General features: G+C 43.2%; 1 protein-coding gene across 7 annotated transcripts in view; it reads right to left on the bottom strand.

Moving 5' to 3' along the window:
* Positions 1 to 25,979, bottom strand: part of ZNF541 (zinc finger protein 541) — a 37,084-nt gene extending 11,105 nt beyond the window's left edge. Inside the window, exons 1-10 of one of the 7 annotated variants that reach the window (XM_081200159.1) lie at positions 25,592 to 25,979; positions 23,736 to 23,889; positions 21,595 to 21,938; positions 16,463 to 16,706; positions 12,050 to 13,820; positions 10,108 to 10,166; positions 8,201 to 8,357; positions 6,408 to 6,575; positions 2,414 to 2,744; positions 2,156 to 2,219 (exon numbers count right to left, since the gene is read on the bottom strand). In XM_081200159.1, the coding sequence (XP_081056285.1) occupies positions 2,156 to 2,219; positions 2,414 to 2,744; positions 6,408 to 6,575; positions 8,201 to 8,357; positions 10,108 to 10,166; positions 12,050 to 13,820; positions 16,463 to 16,706; positions 21,595 to 21,898 (3,098 nt within the window). In that variant the 5' untranslated portion in view covers positions 21,899 to 21,938; positions 23,736 to 23,889; positions 25,592 to 25,979. The remainder of the gene's footprint in view (positions 1 to 2,155; positions 2,220 to 2,413; positions 2,745 to 6,407; positions 6,576 to 8,200; positions 8,358 to 10,107; positions 10,167 to 12,049; positions 13,821 to 16,462; positions 16,707 to 21,594; positions 21,939 to 23,735; positions 23,890 to 25,591) is intronic. The other 6 variants (XM_081200157.1, XM_081200155.1, XM_081200154.1 and 3 more) reach the window with 6 other exon arrangements.
* Between the last annotated feature and the right edge of the window lie 1,114 nt (positions 25,980 to 27,093).

The following is a 27,093-nucleotide window of genomic DNA, read 5'->3' as shown; positions in this document are numbered from 1 at the left end:
GCATCCAAACATCAAGTAAACCTGCTAAAGGACTGAAAGTTAAGACAAAGGTAAACGGAAGAACTAATGATGAAAAGGCCAAAACCCATTTTTAAAAAACAGAATTAATGATTAGGGCTTTGTTAATCTCAATCTTTACATGCATGAAGAGGCAAGCACATTAAAGTTTACCTTCCAGCAGAGACACTGTTGGAACAAAAACCTACAGCCTTTCCACCCTGAGAAGTTACAAGCAGTTGTTTAAAGTATTTTTATTTGCTCAAGACCTTTGTTTGAGAAGCTTCTCTAGGTTCATAAAACTGAACCTTGGTCTTAGGGCACTAGCAAAACATGAACCATTTGGATTACTTGGGGGGCGGGGGGGGTGGGTTTTGCTTTTTTTTGCTGCATGGCTGAAAGGTCATTCCAACCGACTTTAGTCAGAAGATGCTCCATGTTCAAAAGTTATTCTACTTCAGTTCTATACTTAAACCACACCTCTCACCTCTGTCAGTTTATTGCAAAGCAACAGCCCCAAGGGGAGCCCTAGCCAATCTTAACAGAATTACCTCTTTGGCCTTGGACCTGCAATAAATTGTATGTCTCAATGGCTAAAACCGCTGGTGGGTCCCCTTTCTAAAGCATTTCAAATAAAGGAGTGGTCTTTTTAAAAGTTTACAGAACACACCTGTGCGGGACATCAAATGAACACATAGCTGGAAAGAGAGAAGGGTTGTTTACAAGTCTGGCCTTATACAGAACAAAGCCAGCAAAAGGGTATCTGCACTTTGGCCTACATCTGCCATTATCCGGCAAAATCATGATATACATCCAAACAGTAATGCAAAATGATTAAAATGCTTAATCTCCTACAGGTTAAGCCTAAAAATACTAACAGAAAATGAACAACTATCGTACTGGATTTCACCAAGGGCCAAGCTAGATGAGTCATTAAGTACATGCATGTTTACTTTACAAAAAACAACAACAGATAGGCCCTGATCAGAATTGGGATCATAGCATACAGGTAGGGTTAAACCCTTTCCTCTGTGTCATGATCCTGGTAAAAATCTGTACCCCCACTTCCACCAAGTTGTTATCCCACCACCAGATACTTCCACGGAGCCCAATAGCCTCCTCCACAGGGCTCTTTTAAAAGTAAAAACAAGACACTTTATACACGACACAAATTTAACATATTGTCTAGTTTGGTCCTGAACAGAGAGGAGAGGTAAAGTTTAAAGAAAACAGTGAATATCCTGGTTTCAATCTGTTCTGATTCTAATTTTGTCGAAGACGTTGGCAGTGTTCTTCCCATCCTGTCTATTTAATTATAACTAAAGGATTTAGTTCATGTGAACCTTAGGAGACTTCAGCGGATGAAATATTTGTTTTGTCATACAGATGAAGTAGCACTGAACTACTACAGAAACCCGACAGCAACACTATTTTAAGGGCCCGATTCACTTTTAAACAAAGAGGAAGTCTTCCTAAATTTAAAATGGATCTGAAGGATGTTCTCGTGACTTAGTGCCTGTACTGCAAAACCCGGCCTAGTATTTCATTACTCTGCTTCAAAGGTCAGTCCACATCTTAAGGTTTTTAAGATTTGGAATGGCTTCTGTGAGGGATCCCTGTACTTGGGTTCTCCTGGAACTGCAGCCGTTTATAGATTCCTTTTTTTTTGGCAAATTTAACACTCCTCTTAATAGCCATGTGTTTTGCAGGCTGTGGTGACTTAATTCTGGACGTTATCTGCTGGAAGTTTTTGTGGTTTTCCTCCCAGAGGGTATTAATTGCTTGTTTGGAACAGGCCAAGAGATAACCAGAGTGCTGATTACTTTAATGACACAAGAATACCCTCCTCCATCCTGTAAGGGAGTAATTGCTTTTCAGTGTCAAAATGTAAACAAAGCACAAGTAATGAAAGCAGATGGTAATCACCTAACAGCTGCACAAAAAGCAGTCTGGGATGCAGGGAGTGTTTGTTCTTAAATTAAAGCGAATGAGATCTGAAATGGCCCAGCAGCGATGATGTGGGTAGAAAACATAGGGTGTAAGAATCTTGGAATGACTCACAACATTCTTACATGTGCCCAGCTACAAATCTATGAGAAAGAACATAGTACAAGATATTACTGGATTTGTTTACCGTTGTCATCATTCCCTCACTTACGGTTCTATGCTGATTTTGGTGGTATCTTTCACAAGAGAGAACAAAAGGGCTCCGTCCATTCCATCTAAAATTGCAAAATAGTAATAATGAGAATCATAATAATAATAATAATAATGATGTTAATAACAAACACAGTGAAGATTGCAGGAAGCTGCTGCCAGTCAGATTAGACAGCATTAGGCCAGATGAATGAGCGGCCTCACTCAGTACAATACTGCTTTGTATATTCAGTCATAGAAAGATGGTTGTTTTAAATACCTAGAACAGAGGTGTACATCTTGGTAGAAGCAGCATTTGTAGAGGAAGAACAGAGTGTGTTGAAATACAGCCCTGACCCCTCACGAATGGGAGAGAGCATCGGAGGTGGCGTATAAGGGGAACACTGGACTAAGCCTTGGATGAGGTGGTCCATGAGGAAGACAGGCGAACGGAGATTACTCTGAAAGCATCCTCCAGTGCCAGGCTGTATCTCAATGAGGACAGGTGGAGGAGGTGGGATGAAAAGAGATTTCGGACGAGATCGCCTCTTCCTCTTCTTTTGCATGCCTTCTTGGAAGTCCTTATCATCCTGGCTTTCCTGCTCCTCAACCTAAGACGAAATATACAGCCCATGTGATTTGTTATTACGACTTGGGGGGGAAAAAACCTCATGCCCTGCATGGCCCTGGATCCTTAAGTGTGCAGCACTGGGTGTTTCCCACAAGAACCCTGTCCTAATAAGCTGCCTCCTCCCCTATGGCTCACTAATTTGAGACCACCCGCTTGAGCTTATCCTACCAAGTAAAGTATCTACACTACAGACTCATATTAGCTTTTATAACATTGTTATGATGTCCCACAGAGAATCCTGAGAATTGTAGTTTGTAGTGAGTGTTTAAAATATCTGTAGCCCCACCACCACCACATTGGGGATTTCCCCAAAATGTCACATATCCACATGTATGTTATTTGGTCAATAGCTATACAGAAAAGAACCACTGCTGTAACTGTTAGTACCCATTACTTTTAAGTATTTTTAAGCTGTTAGTTCCCATTACTTTTAAGTATTTTTAAGGCAGCTCAAAACTGCAATCCTGGAGCCTGAAAATGCAGCCTTGTTGGCGGATAATAAGGATTATGACATCACTGTTGCTCCTCCTGTTTCTGATTATGAGTCTTTAGCTTGTGAGCTGGGTTTTCATTCTCATTCCAGGTGATAATGGCAAGTCCCCAAATCTTGTCAGGCCTAGGAAACTGCAGTCTTTATATGGATGGAAGATGATGGGCTCATCCTTTTGAGTTACCTGTGTGGGAGAGGAAATAAGAAACCACCTTCTTCCCCTACCTCCATTCATCAGGACTTCTTGGGTTGGAGGTGAACTGGACAGGAGGATTGCAGAATCTGAGAGACCATTTAATGTGTGCAGTCTGATTTCTTTGGGGTCTTAATGGTCTCTTGTTGCAGCTGGAGAGGGGATCAGGAGTGTTGTTTCTGAACAGTGGGGTGGAGGGTGGTGGTAAGTGAACTGAATGTCCTTTTACTTGCTGGCTCAATCCCGACATAGATGGGGGGGGGCGATGTTCATCCTAGGGTGCTTCAGTTAGGCACAAAAGAGGCAAGAAACAGACTTGGGTGCTGCCTGAATTTTGGAGGAGGGCCATTTCTGTGTTGGGAGTATACATTAAAAGTCCCAAATTTCCAGGTAGAGCTTGGAATGTTCTAGGTCTGAAACCCTGCCAGATGGACCAATGGCCTGAGTCTGTATGAGGCGGACTTCCATGGTCGTAGATAATAATTTCTACCTCTCCCCCGCTTTTGTATAGGAGGCATAATCTGCCTTGGAATCCTTGAATGCTAAAGTATGTGGGGACAGGTTGCAGTTGTCTGGAGATGACCTCCCTTCTGTGCGCAGCTAGGTAAGACTTTCTCTTCCTTTCCCACCCCCACACTTCTCCACCTTCTTCCTTTCCTTCCAGTTGGGCTGGAAGCAGAGGAAGAGGTAGACCATGCTCTAGGGGCACACAAAGTTGATAGTTCGCATCTGCCGGCCTCGGGAGACAATGGAGGAGTGCCTGACAAGATTCTGGGGTCTGCCAGGATTCAAGACGTGAGAACCCAGCTAGGGATGAATAACTAATCGCTGAGGGAACAGTGATGTCACAATCATGTTGGCCAAATGGCAGCATTTTCAGCCTCAGCTGTTGCCAGGCAAACTTTCAAGTACATTTTCTCGAACAGCCACAGCAACCATTTCTTCCCCCTACCTATTGTGTAATTGCTGCCAATTACAGGACTAATATTGAGAATGGAGTGTTAGGAGAGATCTCAATTTTCAGAGTCCTGGTGTGGTACAGGTGCAGAGAGAGTGAACTATGAATCAGCACGTTGCTGGCAACTCTGTTTTGGGCAAGCCACACTCTTTCAGCCTCAGCCCCAACTCACAAAATGTGAAAATACAGGGATGGTAATAATACTGACCTGCCTTGCAGGTGGCTTTAAGGGCTTGTACCAAGGTACTTTCCAGTTACGCAATTGAAACAAACAAGTCTTGTGGCACCTTAAAGACTAACTATGTATTATTGCACACACTTTTGTGAACTACTGTCTACTTCACCAGATGCACGGAGTATTATCCTGAGTTCAAAACTGGGGCAAAGTATCTTTTGGGGGGGACGACGCGGGTGGCGCTGTGGGTTAAACCACAGAGCCTAGGACATGCCGATCAGAAGGTTGGCGGTTCAAATCCCCGCAACGAGGTGAGCTCCCGTTGCTCGGTCCCTGCTCCTGCCAACCTAGCAGTTCGAAAGCACGTTAAAGTGCAAGTAGAGAAATAGGTACTGCTCCGGCGGGAAGGTAAACGGCATTTCTGTGCGCTGCTCTGGTTCGCCAGAAGCGGCTTAGTCCTGCTGGCCACATGACCCGGAAGCTGTACGCCAGCTCCCTCGGCCAATAAAGCGAGATGAGCGCCGCAACCCCAGAGCCGGTCACGACTGGACCTAATGTTCAAGGGTCCCTTTACTTTTATCTCTTTTTTATTGCAACACGTTTTTTAATGCCAGGATGTATGCATTATCAACAACTTTTTTTGTGAATGGCCACTGTTCATCATGTAATATTCTCTGTACAGTGGTGCCCCACAAGACGAATGCCTCGCAAGACGGAAAACTCGCTAGACGAAAGAGTTTTCCATTTTGGAGGTGCTTCGCAAAACAAATCTCCTATGGGCTTGCTTCGCAAGACAACAATGTCTTGTGAGTTCCTGTTGGTTTTTTTCCCTTTCCCCCCCTTTTTCTAAGCCGCTAAGCCGCTTATCAGCTGATCCGATCAGCATATAAGCCGCTAAAAGCCGCTAATAGCGCTAATCCGCTAATCCTTCAATGGGCTTGCTTCGCAAGACGAAAAAACCGTTATACAAAGAGAATCACAGAACGGATTCTTTTCGTCTTGCGAGGCACCACTGTACTTTTCTGCATTTCATTTCATTGTGGCCTCACTGTTTATAATTCTCCCCTCAAGCCATGTGTATATGAAACACTTCGTGTATCTGATGAAATGGATTATGATCCATGAAAGCATATGCCTTAATAAATGAGTTGTCTTTATGGTGCCGTAACTCTTTGTTGTTTTAACAAAGTAATGTTAGTAAAGAGCTTTAAACACTCTAAAAGCACTATATAAATGGTTCCAGGGCTATGGTCTAAAGATGCATGGATACCGTGGCCAAGTGAATAAATGCCTAAAAACACTACTGGTGCTGTCCTGAGTTTCCTCATGGAAGAAATATGGAATATAAACAAAATAAGTATTAGAATGAAAAGGCTATTAAGATAGTTTAAGATATGCTCAAAGAAAGATGCCGGTGATGCTGTCTAAAACTATGGAGCTCTGCAGGGAACCTGGTGCCTCCCATGAGCCCCAGCCACCAACTGTCAAGGATGATGTGAGCTATAATCCAAATAACATCTGGAGGGCAACAGATTCCCCATTCCTGCCCTGAAAAGTCACGGAAGTCCAAACGTCCATCGCAAACGCTGAAAAATATTTAAAATGATTTTGGCTAGCTATGAAAGAAATAAAAATTATTTTAAATTTCTTCTTCTAGGTTTCCAGCAGTGCAAATCCCTTTCCTGTCGCCCTGCATAGGGTGGATCTTTGCACATATTGCTGGGCTAAGTATGAAACCCCACCGGAACTCTCTATCAGTTAGATCCCAAACAGTTGGCACGTCTTCTCTGTACTGATCTGAAGTTAACACTGCAAATCACCACCCACTTTGCTCTCTTGCTGAAGGTTAGCAGCCGTTACAGGTACCGAAACAGGGATTACAAGAGGTGCTACTGCTACATCTTCCGAAGGCCTTTTGGTTTCAGGAGGAGTATCTCCATCCCCTGATTCCTTGAGGGACAGTTTCTGAGCTGGTAAATGCTCTGCCTCATATGCCTTAAGGGAAAGGAAATATAAAAAGAAATGTGCATTCTCGCAACAAGTATACAGAAGACAATACTGCGGCTAGCTTTTGTTTTTGTTTTATTTCAGTTTCTACCCTTTCGAAAGCCCTCGCAGCAGACACTAACAACTTCCAGGTTGGTTGGTTTTTGAAAAACGATATAGAAACAAGAGTACCTAATGAAATATATAATATATATTGCATTCCTTTTTTTAAGCTTCTAAAGCTGCAAACCTTTAGCTATTACTAGGTAGTGATATCCTATGAAAGTCAGGGAGACTTACTTCTTCTCTGAGCAGACATTGCACTAAAAGATACAATCCTATGGACGCTTTCATGAGTAAACATGCACAAAATTGTGCTGTGTATTAACAAGAATGGTTGCTAGCATTTATGTAGTGCTTTTCAGCATTCAAAACATTACACATACATTATTTTGGTAATCCTTATAACTGCCCTGTAAGGTAAGTCAGCATTATTATCACGACTAGCAAAACCCCCATCATTATTAATGTTATGGATTGCCCTTTTCATTTAGATTGTTAAGCACCTTGGACACCCATAGGTGGAACGGTGGGGTGCACATTTTCTAAATAAATGCAAAATTATGATGGGCAGACGATGCAAGGGGCACAGATGTGTATGCAGAGATACTTTGCATCCCTTCAGGACATCTGTTGAGACACACAAAACCCCAAATGGAGCTGAGATTTATCTTATTACCGAATGGAAAAAGGAAAACCAGAAACCAAATAACATCAGAAGACCACTGCATATATATACAGCTGGTTTAATGAACAAAAAGCACATATTTCGAGGTGGGAAAGGAATTCAAATGCACCTAGATGCTGCCAGCTGGACCGTCTATTATATCACAACCACCTCTGTGGTTGTGGGAACATTCTCACTCATCAGCCCAGACCTACATTAAAGCATGATTTCTAATCCTAATGAAACAAAAACCTTAATCGTTATCACAGTTAAAGTTGGTGCCAATGGCCATTAAATCTAAGCTTGGTAAGTCAGCATATGAACAGTCTCTGTGCACCAACACATAACCTGTTACTCCATAGTTTCCAGTTCACATCTCGTTAGGGAAGTAGGGATAGTTGCAGCTTCGTGGTTTGATTTCCCAGTCACAAAAAAATGTGTGTGTGTGCATGAGCACACATAAAGGTCATGAATATTTTGGCTTATTAAGCCAACATTTCAACATGCAAAGTGGTCCACTACATGTCCCTTAACCGCAGTAAAGCCAGGGGTGCACTATTTATTAACTTGAAACCCCCGTTATTGTTTTGTAATTTTTGAAAAAATAAAAGCCTTTAAAAATTGGGAGGCGGGGTGAAGATGCAATGTGCAACCATCTCCTAGTCATACAGCTATGCTATTCCTTCCCGCACAGCTACTAGTAAGCCAGGATTACATTTACAACGGCCCCTTGTAAAATGGGTTAGGCTTAAAGATGAGAAATTGCCCAAGGCCACCTCATGAGCTTAATGGCTACTGCCGAGAATTCAAACAATTCATCCAGAGTGTTAAACTTTTGCTTGTTCTATAAGTGACTAATATTAATAGTGACAAATATGCATTCACCAGAGTTCAATTTCTCTTTTACCTGTTGTTTTTCCTTCCCTGGAGACTGCCATTGTTCACTATAGAAACACATATGGCTGTTCAGGCCTCTCTCAGTATAAAACAGCTGATTGCAGGTTGTACAAACGAAGCCATTTCCATGCTCACTCCTGTCTCCAGGAGCTCCCCCAGTCTTACTACTGATGGCAGAAAATGAAGCAAAAAGAGATGAAAAAAAACGTAATATCATGAAGCCTGAATTTCCAGATTGTAATTTACCCCCATAACTGTATTACATTCACATTTACATTTCCTGCTTCAGAACCTGTTTTGTGTCTTTCTGGAGAAAGTGTTTCTACAGTTCATTTAGCAGCAAACTGTGCTAACTAGTGAAGTAAACTCCACTGGGATATCATACATAAGCAACAATTTCTAGTGCCACCGCAGAGATAATGGCTGGGATCCAGAGAGCTGCTTAGGGACTTACAGCAGCCCAGCCAAATTTTGCACTTACTTTCTTTGAACCACCAGAGCCTTGGGACATTACCACAAGCCGATTTTGAAACATCCCTCCGCGGAAGTGTTTGGTTAATGTGGAATTTGCCAACCTGGTGCCCTCCATATGTTTTGGACAACCTCCAAAACTTCCAGAGGAAACCAGGTTGGCAAAGGCTTATTTAATGACTTTCAGCTCGCCTCTAGGTCAAGGGGGGGTGGGGCTTTTTCACCCTGAGGGCCATGTTTCCTCGTGAACAACCAATCAAAAGGCCAGTTCTGCAGGTGCAGAGGGGAAAGCGTGCAGGGCACAGAATGTAAATTTTACCTTTATACAGTTTCCACACACTCTCATACACCTCCCTTTCCTCCATGGAGGCAAACAAATAGCATTATCCAAGTTAAAAGGCACGTTCAAGCCAGGCAAAAACACTGGACGAGGGTGCAGAGCAGAGTCAGTGAGACTTGTGTCACAATTCGCTTTCCCAAAATCAAACCCATTTCTGGATACTCCTCTATGTCAAGTTTATTTTTTCTGTTTTTCTCTCACCTTTCCTCGAAGAAGCTCAAGGTGACGTACAGAGTTCTCCACCTCATTTTATCCTCACAACCCTATGATGGTAGGTCAGGCTGAGAAACTGCAACTCACCCCATGAGCTTCATGACTAAGGGCTTGTCCAAACGTCCGCTTGTACCACTGCTTTCCCCCAGAGCAACCTGCTCTTTAATGCTGAACAGGAGCAAACATCAATCGGGTTTTCTGCGGATTGATGTTTGTTCTGATTCAGCAGTAAAGAGCCGAGGGCCAAATGGAAAATATATCGCACCCATTCTTCCTAGGCATGAGACAAGCGAAATGTGGAAAAGCCCTCAGTGGGGATTTGAACTCTGGTCTCTGGTACTGTATGTAGCAAATCTTTGTTGCAGAACACTGAAAACAATAAACTGTTAGAATGCATGGCTGCCACTGAATGCATTAAAAGAGAATCAGCTAGGCACAGCAATTGTGATTAATATTGAATTGTTTTGTAGACCGATGAAAGAGGATCTTGGGATACATTTAATGAATAGGAAAAGTAGTCAAAGTCTTGATAAAGAAAGACATTGAAAAATAATTACATGTAACCAACATGATACTCTGATGAGGACCGATCTGACAAGCTTCTGATTGGTTCAGGATGATGACAATGGGTTGCAACTACTAAGATTGCTGTGATCCTTTTAATAGTGAATAGAAATCATGTGTGTAATCTGGAAGTGTATAAGAAACATTACTTTGGATGTGGTTCTTTGCAGTTTCCTTATTTTTGAGGCAGTCCCTATGCGCATTAGAACTTCAATAAAGGTCTCTTTTTACTTTTAGCCTGCATACTCTTCTTTTGGGTTTCTGGGGGGGGATACTGCCTATCTAGGAACCCCTTTGAAATTTCTCCAACATCACCATGCCCTACTTACCAACCAAAGGGAAACTGTTCTTCCCTCACTGCATTAGTAAAGCTGTAGATATTTCCACCCTGTGTTAAAAAAAGTTAAGTAAATTTATATATTTGTAAAGATAAAACATCTCCTGATCAGAGAGAGCTCTACATTACTCAGATGCCCTCAGGCTTTTGGAATCATAAAACCTTTCTTGTCTACTTTTTCTCTCCTCTTCTTTACTAAGGGCCTAACAAATGTTGCAGAAAAAGCACTACAGTGGTGCCCCGCAAGACGAATGCCTCGCAAGACGGAAAACTCGCTAGACGAAAGAGTTTTCCGTTTTGGAGGTGCTTCGCAAAATGAATCTCCTATGGGCTTGCTTCGCAAGACGAAAATGTCTTGCGAGTTCCTGCGGGTTTTTCCCCCTCCCCCCCTTTTTCTAAGCCGCTAAGCCACTTATCAGCTGATTCGATAAGCCGATAAGCCGCTAATAGCGCTAATCCACTAATCCGTCAATGGGCTTGCTTCGCAAGACGAAAAAACCGCTAGATGAAGAGAATCACAGAACGGATTCTTTTCGTCTTGCGAGGCACCACTGTACTGCCAAATGCATCAGGGCTTTAAAATTTGTTAGCATCCCCCACCCCTCATTTTGATCCGAACCACAGTAGATGTGGAGGTTTTACCCCTCTCTTTGGAGCCAGGATCTCTTTGAAAATAGCCCCACTGCACTATAATTAACAGTGAGAGAGGGGGGATGATCACACCAGGCTCAATGAGAACTTCTTCCTCTTGCTAACATGTCATGCAGGGAGAGTGGGCAATTTTCAGAGATCAGAGCTGGGGAGGAAAGGGGTAACACAGACATGGGGAGCTAGCAGTCTGAGAACCCAACAGTGCCCAGAGGCATCACTTCTTCCCAAATTTTAGAACCATCCCTCACCCCCATGCACATTTTCATTACGCACCTCAGCCATTTCCTCCCAAACTGACCATAGGACAAGGGCTGTTTAACCCACTTCTTGCCAGGAAGAACAGCAGCTTTGGCAGAATTTTCCACTTATGTACTCACCAACTCACTCCCATGCACACATCAACTCAAGGCCAGTGGGAATGAGCAGATGAGACATATACAGGGACAACTCTGCTTCTGCTTGTCACTCTTGCAGGAGAAAGGGGATCAAAGGCCTCTTTGCCAGTGCCTTGGCACTTATACAGGGTTCACTCTGTGAGCAAAGCCAAAGATAATCACCTATTAAAGGTAAAGGTAAAGGTACCCCTGCCCGTACGGGCCAGTCGTGTCCGACTCTGGGGTTGTGCGCCCATCTCGCTTAAGAGGCCGGGGGCCAGCGCTGTCCGAAGACACTTCCGGGTCACATGGCCAGCGTGACGAAGCTGCTCTGGCAAGCCAGCACCAGCACAGCACACGGAAACGCCGTTTATCTTCCCGCTAGTAAGCGGTCCCTATTTATCTACTTGCACCCGAGGGTGTTTTCGAACTGCTAGGTTGGCAGGCGCTGGGACCGAGCAATGGGAGCGCACCCCGCCGCGGGGATTCGAACTGCCGACCTGACGATCGGCAAGTCCTAGGCGCTGAGGTTTTACCCACAGCGCCACCCACGTCCCACCTATTAGACCTTGCTTAAATCCAAGAATGGCTTCTGCTAAAATAAATAAAATCAGTTACTGGCTAACAGCTCACACTATCTGAATAATTTTGTTAAGTTTCCTCCAAGTTCCCAGAAGCTAGAGACCAGTATTTCCCAAACTTGGGTCTGCAGCTGTTTTTTGGACTACAATTCCCATCATCCCTGTCCTGCTAGCTAAGGATGATGGGAGTTGTATTCCAAAAACAGCTGGAGACCCTAGTTTGGGGAACACGGCTATAGGCACACTAACAGCTGCCTTGACATAAACCCCACCAATACTGTAAACACTTAAAGAAATAAAACATGAACATGTTACGGTTTGAACATGCCTGAATCCTGTTGAAAATGGTCAGCTTTGGTTTCGCTCTGGCCCCGCTATCAAATGAAGTGCTAGGCAAAGAAAAGGAAGCCATGGCCACTTGACTGGGAGAAGCCATGGGAGCCGTGTCGAACTTCAGCTTCTCCTTCCGGCGAGGTCTGCCACTGCGAGAATGCCCTTTGCAGCCTGGTTCTTTGACGCAAGCCTTACTCTTCTCTTTCTTCCTCAGTACGGGAGAGCCATTCTCCAGCTGCCTTGGCTTCCCGTATGTGTGGTTTCCCGGGGTGTTTTCGTACGTTACAGACTGGCTAGGGCTAGAGAAGTCTTTGAGCTCCAGGCATCTTTTCAAGGTCCTGGTGTGCTTGGGATGAGAGATGCTGCCTGTGCTTGCAGAAGGCACGGCAAGTAGCTGAAAGGACTGCGGAGGAGAAGCTGGCTGTTGCCCTTCTTTCTCACTGCCCAACGAGAAGTCCTTCTGAAACTGGGACAAGGCGTTTTTTACGCGCAAGGGGGACCCTTCGCTTTCAGCTGGCTCAGGAGCTGGATGAACCAAACCTGCTTGCTGCGGAAACGCACTCTGAAGTGGTTTCGCTACCACCTGCTCAGTCTCTGCAGCTGCCAGTTGCAACGGAGCCAACAGCTGCGTGTGGGACACAATGTGCTGAGATTTGGTGATCCTTTGGAACAGGCGACCCTGGACTTGAAGCTGATCCTGATTCACAGAGGATTCCTGGGATTTCATCAAGAGCTGCCTGAATAGCGGTGTGGCTTCACCCTTCTGCAGCACACCATGCTTCATAGGATCTGGAAGCCTTGTTGCTGGCCTGAAAGACTCTTCAAAGCCACTGAGATTCGGCTCTCCAGGGATCTCCCCCTGGGACTTTAAGAGGGCTGGAGTGAACGATAAAACATCTGGTCGCTCAAAGTTCTGCGACAGAGAGTCAAAAGCATGGGAGGGTCCCACGAGGCCTTGGGAAGCATCCTGACCTGCAGCAGGTGGCATCTGAGCAAGATAAACACCGTTTCCTTTGCTTTGGGTGTAGGTTGGTGGCACATTTCTGACCCACTGGAAGTTGCCACTTGACTGGTGAGAGGTGGCGGGGATTTTCTGGCCTCTAAATAATGGAAAACGAGGCACACCACTGTTCGACCAATACTCCAGGGCTGTGGTTTCTAATGGGAACTGAGGTTCTGAATGTGGCTGCCTGTCTGGCAAGTTTGCAATGTTTTCTGCTGGTCCAAGTACAGATAAACTCCCAGGGTTTATGATGGTGTACACACTGGAAGAGGTGGCGTTCTTTTGACAAGGGTAAAGCTCCTTCGTCACTTTATCACTGGTGGCTTCTGTGAGCACTGCAGTGCTTGTCGGCACACAAGAAATCTGACCGCAGACAGAAGAGCAAGGCTGCTGGGATCCCCTAGAATCAGACTCGGGCTGTCCCACAGAGGTTGAAGAAGCAGGCGGGAGCTTCTGGCTGACTAAGCTACTTACAAGACACCTCAACAGGTCTCTGTGGGGCAGGAGGGAATTATTAGGGGCCTGGGATTCAGGGTGAACAGCCAGCCTCTCTGCAGTTCTCATGCCACTAGATCCCACCTGGACACGTGAATCGTGGAGGGGTGGGGAGGCCTCACAAGCTTCTTCGTCCTTTAACAACCTCAAACCGTGGTGCATTTCATAATGCCGGCGCAGCGACCGATGGTCTGAGTAACTCTTATTGCAACCTTGTTCTATGCAAATAAACGGCTTCGTTTTTTGGTGTGTCAGCATGTGGCCACTCCTGAGATGAAAGGTTAAAAAAATTTTTTTTAACAAGATCAGAATATAGAAGAGTAAGCTCATCTTATTATCACAATCAACCACTAAAATCACTTCCCAGCTTGGCAAATTAAACATTTCCCCCTCAGCTTTTGTTAAGGGCAGATATTTAAACATCCCCAGAAACAACAGACATTGCGAAAGTTGTTTGAATGTGCCAGACACAGAACATATTCTTTTCTACTGTCCGTTGTACAACCAGCTACGCAAACACGTGCTATCCCCTTTTCTGGGTAGTCTAACAGCGCAGCACAATGAAAATATCTGACATTAACCCGGAAGTAACTGCAAGGATGGCTGAGTTTTTATCAAGAGTATCTCTTAGAATGGTTAATGGCACTATTTAATGGGAAGAAACTCCAATGAAAATCCTTGTTATTACATTTTTCTACATGGATGTTTATTTGTATATATGTTAAATTTTTATATATGGATGTTTTATGATGGCCTATATTTGTAACGCCTAATAAACGGTTTGGCGAAGTAAGGCAAATGAAATCCTCACTTTTATCAACTATATTGTTATATAGTAAAGCAGGGGTTCACAAACTGTGGTTATTGGACTACCAGTGGTGCACGAGCTTCATTCAGGTGGTCAGTGGAATACCCGCAATAAATATCCATATTAAATTTTAACTGTACATTTGTTAGTAATTTTGTTTTTTATATTGTGTTTTTTGTGTTAAAATCTGAACTCTATGAAATGCAAATTACAATACAGGCAACTCCCATTTTGTGTGTGTTTGATGCACATGTGACTGCTGATGCGCACGACATTTTCGGCCCTGGAAGGGGGCGGGGCAGGGCGGGCTTACATGCATCCTGTCGATATTTTTGATGACCCAAAACGCACCCCCAGCGCAAATGGGGAGTTGCCTGTACTACAAAATACAATATAGGAAAACAACAAAAGCAATAAAAATACAGTTAAAAATCACACCGTATCTAACACAGTTCATTACAATTTTTTTTACAACAGGCAGAAAAATCATTAAATGGGTACGCCAAGATAACCAGTAATTTCCAAGTGATCTCTCAAGGAACAAATGGGAACCACTACACTGAATGATTTTGCGTGGTGGTGGTGGTAAAGCCTCTGCTATTAATTACTTCAGCTGCCTTTCCTATCAGAGATGGACTGGGCAGGTAGGAGTACCTCTCTGGCCACCACTAGCTGAGCTGCTCTGCTCCTTGAGAAGGGCAGAGCAGGCAGCATTATCAAGGAAACAAGTGTTTGAAGATACAGTTAGGAAAGAGAGGGGTACAAAAGAAAGCAGGTGAGAGAAAGAGAGTGAGCGAACAGAGGTGTATATGACCAAGAGCTGCAGAAGCAAGGGAGTCTGAACCTCACATACTGATTGGAAACCTAGAATAGTTAAAGAGGGGATAAACCTTTATTTGGGCTGTGCATCAGGAGCTGCCATGGCTACCCATGACTCTGTATACCAGGCATAGGCAAACTCAGCCCTCCAGATGTTTTCGGACTACAACTCCCATCATCCCTAGCTAACAGGACCAGTGGTCAGGGATGATGGGAGTTGTAGTCCCAAAAATAACTGGAGGGCCTGGTTTGCCTATGCCTGCTGTACACAGTTACCCTGGATGGTGTCACCAGAGCTGTAAGTTATAGCATTTCCCTAAGCAGTAAAGGCTCCTATGTACTACAGGGACTCCACCCACCCAGGTGGTCCATTTGGCTGTCTTTACTAGGAAAGGCTGTAAGGACGTCCGAGTCACACTAGAACTTTGCCCGGAAGTAATAATCTTTAACTAGTTTTGATTCCTACAGCTGAACTCCCAACACTATCACTTCAGACTGCAGACGGGGGCTCACATGACAGTGTTCCTACACACACACACACACACACACACACACCCTTGCATATATAAAACTAGATGTCAGAGGAAAGGATTCTAGCCTAGCCTTCTCCTTGATATTCTATATTTCTAACTGCCATTTTCTGGTACTGTACTGAGAAATATTCCATCATAAAAGCTTCCATGTCCAGTCTGAAATGCTAGGAGTCCAGGTGCACATTTACCATAATAGTGAGAACTAGCCACAGATCTCTGACTACAGGTCTCTAGTTTTCACACAAATTTCTATTACAATTTCTCTGCTCCGGAGCATAGGATTGTGGTTAACGTAAAGAGAGGCATACTTTTGTCCTGTGCTCAAAGGAAAAGGGGGCTCAAATATCTCTCAGAATTCCACTTCTTTTTGCTTAAGATACTTTTCCTGTGGTATCGCTGCAACCACATCCCACCAAGTGCTCACACCCACCCATCCATTTCATGCAAATTAGAAAGATTTTCTCTCCTCAATACAAGGAGCCTCTTCCACCACCGGAATCCTGCCTGAATGATGGAACTTGAAAACTTCACTGTATTACAGTGCTGTCTGCTCACACAGTAGATCCAAAGCAACTCCCTGGGTAGTTTCACCATTTTCTTAAAGTGGAGGGAGATTATGTCTTGCATTACTAAGGAATACTAGGTCTATGTGCATTTGTACCAGGCCCTAGCCAAACTAGATCAAGCCAAATTTCTACAGTAGCAGAAACTATACATTTAAATCAGTTTTACTGGCAAACAGATACATACAGGTGGTCCTGGCGCTTAAATGCTTTGCTGCAGATCTTACAGACATGTTTCCGTTCCTGGCTGTGAGTCACGTAGTGTTTGCTGAGAGAGCTGGTGCTACTGAAAACCTTTCCACACAGGCTGCAATCCAGGAAAGGGGCTTGAGGGGAGTTCTGCTGGTGCTTTCCTCTCCTTCCACTGCCAGAACTGGATCTGCCTCCTTGCTCCACTTCTTTCGGTGCTGGAGGGGCAGGAAGTCCCAATTCTATGTAAGTAAAGACAACTTTTAGTTCACAGCATCTGGCTTTGTACAGTCAATGACAGCGTGAGCAATTAAGTATCTGGTTCAAATCTCAATGTCACAAACCCACTAGGCAGCATTTGGCAAGCCGCTTACCTCTCCATCTCCACATCTTACCCCATCTGCACTATGGGATAATAAAATTGACCTACCTTGTAAGGTTGCTTTTTAAAAAAATAGTGATACAATGAACATGACACTCACGAAAAATGTCATATAAATGCCAAGTATGACTCCTTGCATTTTCAAGGTGAGAACAACATCAATGTGACATTGAGGGGCTTAAATAACAGAGGTTCAGAATTCAGGTAGGTAGCCATGTTGGTCTGGACCATGTTGGTCCAGTAGCACCTTAGAGACCAACTAAGTTTGTTCTTGGTGGAAGCTTATACCAAGAACTTAGTTGGTCTCTAAGGTGCTACTGGATGATTTTTATATATTTTTACATATTTTGAGAGGTTCTGAAGAACCTCCCCTCCCCAAATTATTTCTGGGGGGCTTCACATATGTAGCTCCCTCAGTTACCGGTGAATGTTCCTGGCAGCAGAAAACAGGGTGCACATACTAACTTTGGGACTGGTATTCGCTGTGGAAGCAGACACAGTAAACAAATCCCGTTCTCTTCTCAGTCAGCACAAAAAAACCCAGGTGCATTAACTATGGATTCTCCTGCCTGCTGGTTCTTTGTAAAAAGGATCCTTTTAAAAGCAGTAGGGATGAGCCCATTCAGCACAACAGGATAGGAGCAGGCAGCTCAGAGGACTGAAGCCCTGACAGTTCCATTTCTTCCTCAATTCCAAATACTTTCAGAAGGGAACACCCCTTACCCCTATTTTTAAACCCACTACACAAGATGCTAAAGCTTGTTAAAAACACCAACAACTGTTCTTGTTAAAAAATGTCAATAATGTTTATAATGATGGTGATGGCGAGAAACTGTTTAAGTTTGCTTCCCCAATGCAATTATTTTCTTCCAGTGATGATCTAGCAATACTGAACTGCTTAGAGGTTTTACTATAATCAACTGGTATGGAAATTTCACAAAATGAACATAATGTCAAATTGCATTATGTTTGTTAAATGAACATAATGTGTGTGGGGGGGGGGAGGTATAAAGAGAGAATTCCCTGGATGCCAAGATCCAGGTTTGGGGCAAGTCCTCTTTGGTGAGAGGAACCACAGTAAAGATTTAAAACCACAAAATATGAAGCAAAGTAAAGCATGGAAATACAGGCTGTTGGACCTTGAATATATTCCCTTCTAAGCTCCTTCCAAAGTTTAGTTATACCTAAGCATACTGGTTATCCCACAATATTTTATGAAGCTTTGTATCCTGATCCACCCAGCAGTCTCAGGGCATGTTAAGAGTGCATGGCAAAGCAAATATTAAGACAGGCTTAAAGCAAGCCCAGGTTACATGATTCCATCCCATACCATTTTTAACAGTAACTGTACAGTGGTACCTCGGGTTAAGTACTTAATTCGTTCTGGAGGTCCGTTCTTAACCTGAAACTGTTCTTAACCTGAAGCACTGCTTTAGCTTATGGGGCCTCCCGCTGCCGCCGCACCGCTGTAGCACGATTTCTGTTCTCATCCTGAAGCAAAGTTCTTAACCCGAGGTACTATTTCTGGGTTAGTGGAGTCTGTAACCTGAAGTGTATGTAACCCGAGGTACCACTGTACTACCAGCAACAAAATGTCGTAGAGCACATCACACAAACACTTAATTCTATACGTGTGTGCACGAGTGTATGTCAAATATCCTAAACACTCCAATCCGTTCAGAGCGTTGGAAAATTACCCAGAATACCTACATCTCTAGTATAAACACACAGGATTTACATTTTTGCTGCAGGGTGGAATGAAGAACAAAAACTACACATAAATGTAGTACATATACAACTCAAGAGAGCATGGGTAGACCCTGCTGAATTTTAAAGTATTCTTTGCCTCTTATACAAGCACCCTTTCTGCACTGCTAAAGTGGTCATATCACAAACAAACAGGTGTGGGAACTTCTGGCCTTCTAGAAACATGCACCTTCCTCCTCTCTAGTAACTATTTAAACCAATACTGAACTTTTTAATAAGAGTTAACCTCTAATTGCCAAACTGCTTGCTCATGAAGCAGACCCACTGATTTCACAGCTAATTAGTTTTGAGGTTCTATTTTATCTGCTTTTAGGATTTTGGCATTAAATTGAGTGCCTAGTTAAAAAATTCATTCAGGTAATTAAAATTATGAAGGTAGCGTAGCATTCCCTTCCTCTAAAACGGAGGCCTTGCACTTGTTCAGCATTACTGCACCTGATCAACAAAGCTCATTCCTGACGACCAAAATTATTTCATTGTTCTTACTAGAGCACTATTGTACTGTCTGTCAATTTTGTTCCATTTTACTGTATTTTTCGCTCTATAACACGCAGCCGACCATAACACACACATAGTTTTTAGAGGAGGAAAATCCGTAGGCATGCCACCCGTAGGCATTCCCTCCATAACACGCACAGACATTTCCCCTTACTTTTTAGGAAGGAAAAAGTGAGTGTTATGGTGCAAAAAATACGGTAAATTTATCTAAGCTACTCTTCATTCACATATCCCCATTACTGCCAATCTCTTTTAAGAACTGATTTCCACTTCATATACAGTGGTACCTCGAGATAAGTACTTAATTCGTTCCGGAGGTCCGTACTTAACCTGAAACTGTTCTTAACCTGAAGCACCACTTTAGCTAATCGGGCCTCCTGCTGCCGCCGGAGCACGATTTCTGTTCTCATCCTGAAGCAAAGTTCTTAACCTGAAGCACTATTTCTGGGTTAGCGGAGTCTGTAACCTGAAGCGTATGTAACCCGAGGTAACACTGTATTACCAAAAACAACCAGAAACCAACACAGCTATGGTATGATATGTGCATATATAATTGCATATAAGATGGAGCTTAAATAAAATCATTTCAACCCGAGCCTGGCAGCATGTAAAGTTCAGCCAACTTCATCTAATGCAGGTATAATTCCAAGGAGAAATAATCTTCTGAAGTGCTGTGCTGTCAACTAAATGCTTCAAATGATGGAAGCACCTAATCTCAAGAATGATCACAGTGGACTGTTGTTTTGCCCAGCAAACTTAAGACCTGAAAATTTCATGTCTTAACTTTTCACTGCAGATTTTAGAGTCAACCATTTCAACTGAAAACTTAATTGTGGAGAAAACATCAAGAGCCACAAAGGTTCAACAGGAAATTACCGTATTTTTTGCACCATAACACTCACTTTTTTCCTCCTAGAAAGTAAGGGGAAATGTCTGTGCGTGTTATGGAGGAAATGCCTACGGGTGGCATGCCTACGGATTTTCCTCCTCTAAAACTACGTGCATGTTATGGTCGGGTGCGTGTTATAGAGCGAAAAATACGGTAATTATTTGATTTAAAAGGAAGCTAAGATGTTCGGTCCTAACAGTTAGATTTGCCATGTTTCTTCAGTGTAGCTTTTTCCCAGCCGCAGCTGGAGCGTGCGCTGCAAAGACTCCACAGAGAGCATTTCCTTTATCCTGGATGCAATTGAAAAGAAACTAGACAGAGGGGGAACATATTCTTATCATATTGTAGTGTAGTCATCTTTATCTATTATTTTTTCCAAGGAGCAATAAATGTCTCATGGCACTTTACAGAAAAATTAAGTCTATGACATTATCCCAAGAAAGTGTTCCAAGAGATGAGTTTTGTTTCTCAGTTGGTCCACTGAAAAAATAGGCTGGTATTTGTATTGCTTTTGGCAATTTTGTACATTTTTACCTTGCCAAAAGTGCTATTTTCCCCTACCGTTAAAAAATATACCCTCATTTCAAAATCTCAGTCTACACACACTGTGATTATGCAATGACACCACATCGCCATACTGAAAGAAACAGGCAATACTCATGAAGACAACATCGTGTTGTATCAAATCTGAATGGCTAATACAGCATATGTGATTTTCCAGTGCAAATTACTCTAACATATTAATATATTCATTTATACCTCCACGTCATAAAACATCAGGGCAGTGTAGAGCAATATAACATGATTTAAAAATATTTAAAGCAATACAGAATAGTAATTAAAATGACAGGTTATTCAACAAAACTTTAAACAACTGCATAGACCTGTTGGCATTAAAAAGTCAAGAGGTGCCTAAACAGTCACATGAGGATGCAAATTTCTCCTTACAAACCTGCACACCTATGATCTTTACAAAATCTTGTAGAACTTAATTATTTCTGCTTGCAAAATACTTTGTGATCCGTAACTTCCAGAAAACAAGCCATGGTCTGCAGGTCTCTAGCACATGCCCATTGTACATCTAAAGACATGCATCTCCCATTGATACTTCATAATCCTTGTTGTGCAGAAACACCAGTGTACACATGGCACTGAAGTGTGAAATGGAACAATTACTACGTATTCCTATTTCGGAGAGGAGTGCCTTGACTAGAAAAGGAACCCATAGCTGAATGGAAAAAAAGAAAGCTTTCCAGGTTCTATTTAGGCAGGCTTCCTCAGACTCGGCCCTCCAGATGTTTTTGGCCTACAACTCCCATGATCCCTAGCTAGCAGGACCAATGGGATGGTGGGAATTGTGGTTTCAAAATATCTGGAGGGCAGATCTTGAGGAAGCCTGTATTTAGGCAAAGATGGGGAACCTGGGACTCTCAATGTGGTTGGCTAACTCTTCTCATAACCTCCGCCCACTGGCCATCCTGGCTGAGTCTGATAGGAGTTGTAGTCCAACAACATCTGGCAAGCCAGTTTTCGCATTCCTGCCTTACACATTTTGCCACATTGGTTATTTATCACTGTAACCAGGGTTACTCACCATGCAAGAGTGGCCGTGAGTCTGGGTCACAATCATCAAGGAGTTTAGTAGAATCACAGTCCTTCACCGAGTACAAAGATAAGGTGTCAAGATTGTCCTCCAAGGAGTCATTATTCATATTTGTGGCTGAAAGGCTGGGGTCCACATCCAAGTTGCTCAATCCTGAATAAATCATGTCTCTCATGTCTGGACACAGATCGTGGCCGAAGTTATCACTGCAGTCCAAAGCCTGATTCCCTGAAAACTCATGAAGCTGCATCTCAGAGTGGAGTGAACTTTCATCACTGAGGTGGTACTGGTCCATATTCAACCACCTTCTGTGTTTGTGATTTGGGTCAAGGTTCCTAAACAAAAGATGGAAATGGAAATGGGAAAGAGCAAAGGGGCTTTGAGTCAGAGTCACAAGTGTTGAACAGTTTTGAAGAATCATAGGCATGCACAAGTCACAGCAATACCAGGACTTGTGCCAATTTTACATCTAAAGAAATATTCTGTATAGATTCTAAAGCAATTTGCCATTGTTTAGGTTGTATAGAACACTCTTAATTCCCTTGTTTGATTCTTCTCTAACCTGCTGATCGTCTACTTTACGAGCTTCCAATAATAATAATAAATAATAATAATAATAATAATTTATTATTTCTATTGCAGATAGGTAGCCGTGTTCGTCTGCCATAGTCAAAATAAAAAAATTCCTTCCAGTAGCACCTTAAAGACCAACTAAGTTAGCTCATACCAAGAACTAACTTAGTTGGTCTTTAAGGTGCTACTGGAAGGAATTTTTTTATTTTTATTATTTCTATGTTGCCCATCTGACCGGGTTGTTCTAGCCACACTGGAGCTCAAACAAATGATAAAACTACAGTAAAACATCAAGCATTAAAAACTTCCATATATGCATTTATAAAAACTAGTAACTGGATTTATATTTTGCAACCAACCAATTATTCCACCCAGCAGTTCAGGCGATGATAAAGCACTCAAAGTCGATGGACCATAAACAGACACCGAAGTGTGCTGTTACTGAAAATATTACGGTATTTAATATTATAAATTTACGGTACAGTATTTCCTAAAAAGTATACATCGCTTGACTGTGAAAAAACTCAAAAATGGTTTACAAAAAGCTAAGACAATAATATCAAGAAAAATTTACAATCCTATTTTAAAACACACAAAGTTAAAATACTGAAACAGATTATAATTACAATTTAATGTTCATTGGTAAATAGTATCTAACCCTCAATGAAGAATCATTGTAAAAATTCTCCATCTATTCTTATCAGCTAACCTACTGTATTAATCCCACACTTTACCCACTCCAAAAAAGGGTTGCCTCCATATCTTCAAATGAGGGTTACCCCATGATTAAATTAAGCATCATATAGATCAAACTGACATTTGAGGTCTTATTACAATCAAGCGGTATACAAATTTTGTGAAATAAATAACATATCTAGGGATTTTGGTTCCTACGGTTATTTCTCAAATGATCAAATTTAATTTAAATAGGTTAATAACAAAAATCTCTACTGAAATTTAGTGTTTGGGATGAGGTTCACATATAAGATGAATGTACTGCCACAAATAATAGATGTACTGCAATATAGTTCTACAGATTCCCCATGAGCATTTTCAAAAGATTAATGTATTATTTTGGCTTAGTGTTACATGTGAAGCTGTCCATAATAACTTACTGCCCCAAGAGATTAGATTGCGTACCTCATTATTTATGTTCTACCAATGGCTAAAAACTTATCACCACTACCCAGAAAAAAGGTTGTTATTTTACATGTCTCTCTGGATTCTTTTTGCAGTTTTGCTGTTTGAATATACAACTGTTGGTTATTCTAGGTTTCTACAGGATTTTCATTCTTTTTAATGTATTGTGTTGTCTTGCTGCATTGCAAGCCTAGGCCTTAAAAGGTGGGCCATAAACATCCCCATATATAAATAAAAAGTGGCAAATTCTTTTTTAAAAGTGTACATACATGTTTAGAACACTACAGTATATGACTATCTCTGGGCTTAACAGAAATGTAAACATGATAAATTTTGCAAAAAGGGGCAAGAGTTTACATATACAAAACTATGCATGGAGACTCCTAATCTGCAAATGCTTATATTTAAGAATAGCTTACAGGTATTATTCACCAAGGATTAAGCAAAGTTCATCAGCACTTCTTTCTGTCTTCACAATTTTAACTGGGTATTAGTGGCTGTCATTCAAAATCCTACAAGTCCAGTATTATAAGGCCATAGCAGATTTTGGGAGAACTCTTTGAAAGATGTGCTCTAAGGATAGAATGAGTAGAGAATAGTTTAAATTCATATCCATTAAGAAGAATGACATTTGGTATTTAAGGCTCCTCCTTGCTATCAACAGAATCAACTCAACCTCTCTTCGTAAGACAGGGTGCGTATACAAATATATTTAAATTCTTCCCACTGGATCCAACAGACAAGGGTACACTATTTTTAGTTGCATGTTGGGAGGAAATATTTGTTGCTGTAATACTGAGGGGCACACGATCTCTTAATTTGGGATGGAGAGAGAAAAAGGAAAGATTGTTTGCTGGGTGTGGGCATATTATTAAATGGAATTTTATGAATATATAATGCTCTGTATCCAGGCACTGTAGACATAATGCCACTTACAACCTATCCATATTATAGCACCCAACATTCCAGAGCAAAGGACCAAGGTACACAAACCACTGATGCTTGTAGTGCAGGCTTATAAAAGCAAAAAGGTGTTAGGGAGATATCTTAATTTCACAGGATAAAAATAAGGATTTTTTTAAAAGCCTGCTCATAGCAGTGGGGAATAAAAGCTTTACATACAAATATGAACATCAGAATTTTATCATGCAGATATTTTTAGGTCATGTTTTCAAATGATGTGTGATTACTGATAAAAAGATTATTTCCTAGCTACACTTAAGCGGGTTGGGATTCCTTATCCCATTCATGTACCAAGAGCAAATACCAAATAAATTTACTTCTCTTTTTAGCTGTTGCACAATTATGAAGTGCTGCCCTCAAAAAATTCCAAAGCTTCAGCATCTTTTGGAAGTTTTGCAGTATTTTTATGTTTGGGTTTCCTTTGAGAACGAGAGAAACCCAGGAAAGCTAATTTTTAACAAAGTAATGGCGTAGGCTGAAAATATTACAAATGGATTACCCCCCATAGCAGCTTTTCTTGAAGTATATATTATTTTGCACTTCCTTCAATATATAAAGTGGGAACCTATGTTTAAGTTTTAGCATAGGCAAACTTATTTACTAGATTGCTTAAGTGGCAGCTTAACTGAAACCTTTCCACCGGTTGACACCCATGGTTTTTAAGCTGTTCTCTTGCATTTCACTGCTTTTTCTCTCCTATCACAAAATTCTCCTGAAAAGCAATGAAACGTAACACAGGGCTTCCCTTCCTAAGAGTGCAATCCTTTGCACGACTGCTCCAAAGCAAGCCCTGTTGAATCGAATGGGCCTTAACTAACCCCGGGGTAGTAAATGGGGCTATTGCAACCTTAACCTCTCCATCCCATCCTGAGCCTTCATTTAAAAAAAAAACAGATGCAGAGAAAACCCTAAAAACCTGCTGCTGCACTTGAAACGCTGTTGCGTGTTTTTAACCCTGGCGAAGGGACAGGATCCGAATTAAGATTCTCTTTCCCAACGGTGCCAGGGCTCCATATTCTTCTCTACATGGGGGGAGAAACACAGCAACGGGAAGCCCTAGCAGTGGCTGCCCCCCCCCCAGTTCTGAGCAGTTAAAAAGTGGGATGGGGAGCCCCCTTCCCCCTAACAAAACGGAGGGCTGCAGCGACCCCCATCTAAGTATTTGCAACCGACCCCACCCCGCTTTCCAGACACGCTGGGCCTCGCTTGTCCCCACAGGGGAGCAACTGCCGCGGGGCGCGAATGGGGGGCTGGGGGGGGGCGCATTTGCACACGTCCTCCTTCCTTGAGGTGAGGCGGGAGAGCCCCTTACCACAGATGGAAAAGCTCTCTTTGTCGCTCCTGACACAAATGGTGACCTGGTGTGGGGAGAGGGGTCTGAAGTGGGGCGAGGAGCCTTAGCCTTCCTGCCCCCCCCCACTTTGCAGAGGGGAGCGGGTCTCCCTCCTGAGGTGGTGGGTGCGGGGCTTGCTCCTCAATGGGGCCGGGTGGTGGTGGTGGAGCGGCCTTGGGGGGCGAGGGACGGTTGCAACCTGCACCTGAGGGGGCAAGGGAGAGAAGGAAGGAGCCTTCCCTGAGGAAGGGGAGCGAGAGAGCGAGGAGGAGGACGACGCGGGCGCGCGCGCGCACAGGCAGAAACAGGCCGCTGCTTTACCCGTCGTCGCGCGCCCCGCTCTCCTCCTCCTCCCCCTCCCTCTCTATTTATTTATTTAGTCCCCCCTCCCCCTCCTCTTCTTCTTCTGCACGCGCCGGCCACGCCCAGACGCCGACTGGGGCCCGCCCACGCGCGCCTGGCGCCCGAACGGGCTGGAGGCTGGAAGGGGAGGGCGGGGGAGGACGACAATAAAGCGGCGCTTCGCTCGCTCGCTCGACGCGGGGAGGGTGTAAGCGGGGGGGGGGGGCGGAGGGAGTGAGGGTACGTGCGTGCGTTTTGGCGGGAAGGGAAAGGGAGTAGCCGGTGGCCCGGCGCCGCCATTTTGTGAGGAGGTTGGCAAGGCGCGAACAACCTCCCCCGACTTACCTACGTGAGGGGAGGATAAGGAGGGGATGGAGTCGTGGAGGGGAAGCTGTGAGGGAATGAGGTACGGGGGGGGGGACACGCCGCCGGAGGTATGGCGTGTCATCTCGTCGCGCACCGTTTCCGTGAGGGGATATTTTACGTTTTTGGGGGGTTTTGCCCGCCACATTTGTATACCGCCCTATACGCGCCACAGGTCTCGGGGCGGTTACCACATAAGAATGTCAAGATGAAAAAAACACGTAATAAAATACATAATGAGAAAAGCCCAATTATTTATATGGGCGGTTACCACATAAAATGACAATATCAAAATACATAATAAAAACAACCCGGTTATTTATATGGGTGGTTACCACATAAAATCACAAGATCCAAATACATAATAAAAACAAAATCCAATTTTATATGTATTTCTATTCCACCCTTCTTCTGAGGATCACAGGGATATGTGTGTGTGTGTGTGTGTGTGTGGTATCTACACATGCATAGTGCATAACTGCAGTGATAGAAAGTGTCAGTCCTTTATTGCTATTTATTTATCCAGCGGATTTGTACCCTGCTCTTCAGCCAAAAAAGGCTCCCGGTGCGCCTTACATGAAATCAAAATAAGACACTCCTTGCAGGCATACCTATAAATGAATTAAAGATACAGCACACAAGGGGAAAGGGCCGAGGAGGGAAGAGGAAAATAAAACTCCAAACTCACGCACCAATTTCTAGATCAATTCTATAAAATAGTCGGTGCTGGCATCCGCCTGTCTTGAGAGACGGTGGCGTGTATAAACGAACAAAGG

The sequence above is a fragment of the Podarcis bocagei genome, assembly GCF_964188305.1.
Source record: "Podarcis bocagei genome assembly, chromosome: 7".
NCBI lineage: Eukaryota > Metazoa > Chordata > Lepidosauria > Squamata > Lacertidae > Podarcis > Podarcis bocagei.
This window is presented reverse-complemented; position numbering and strand designations above follow the sequence as displayed.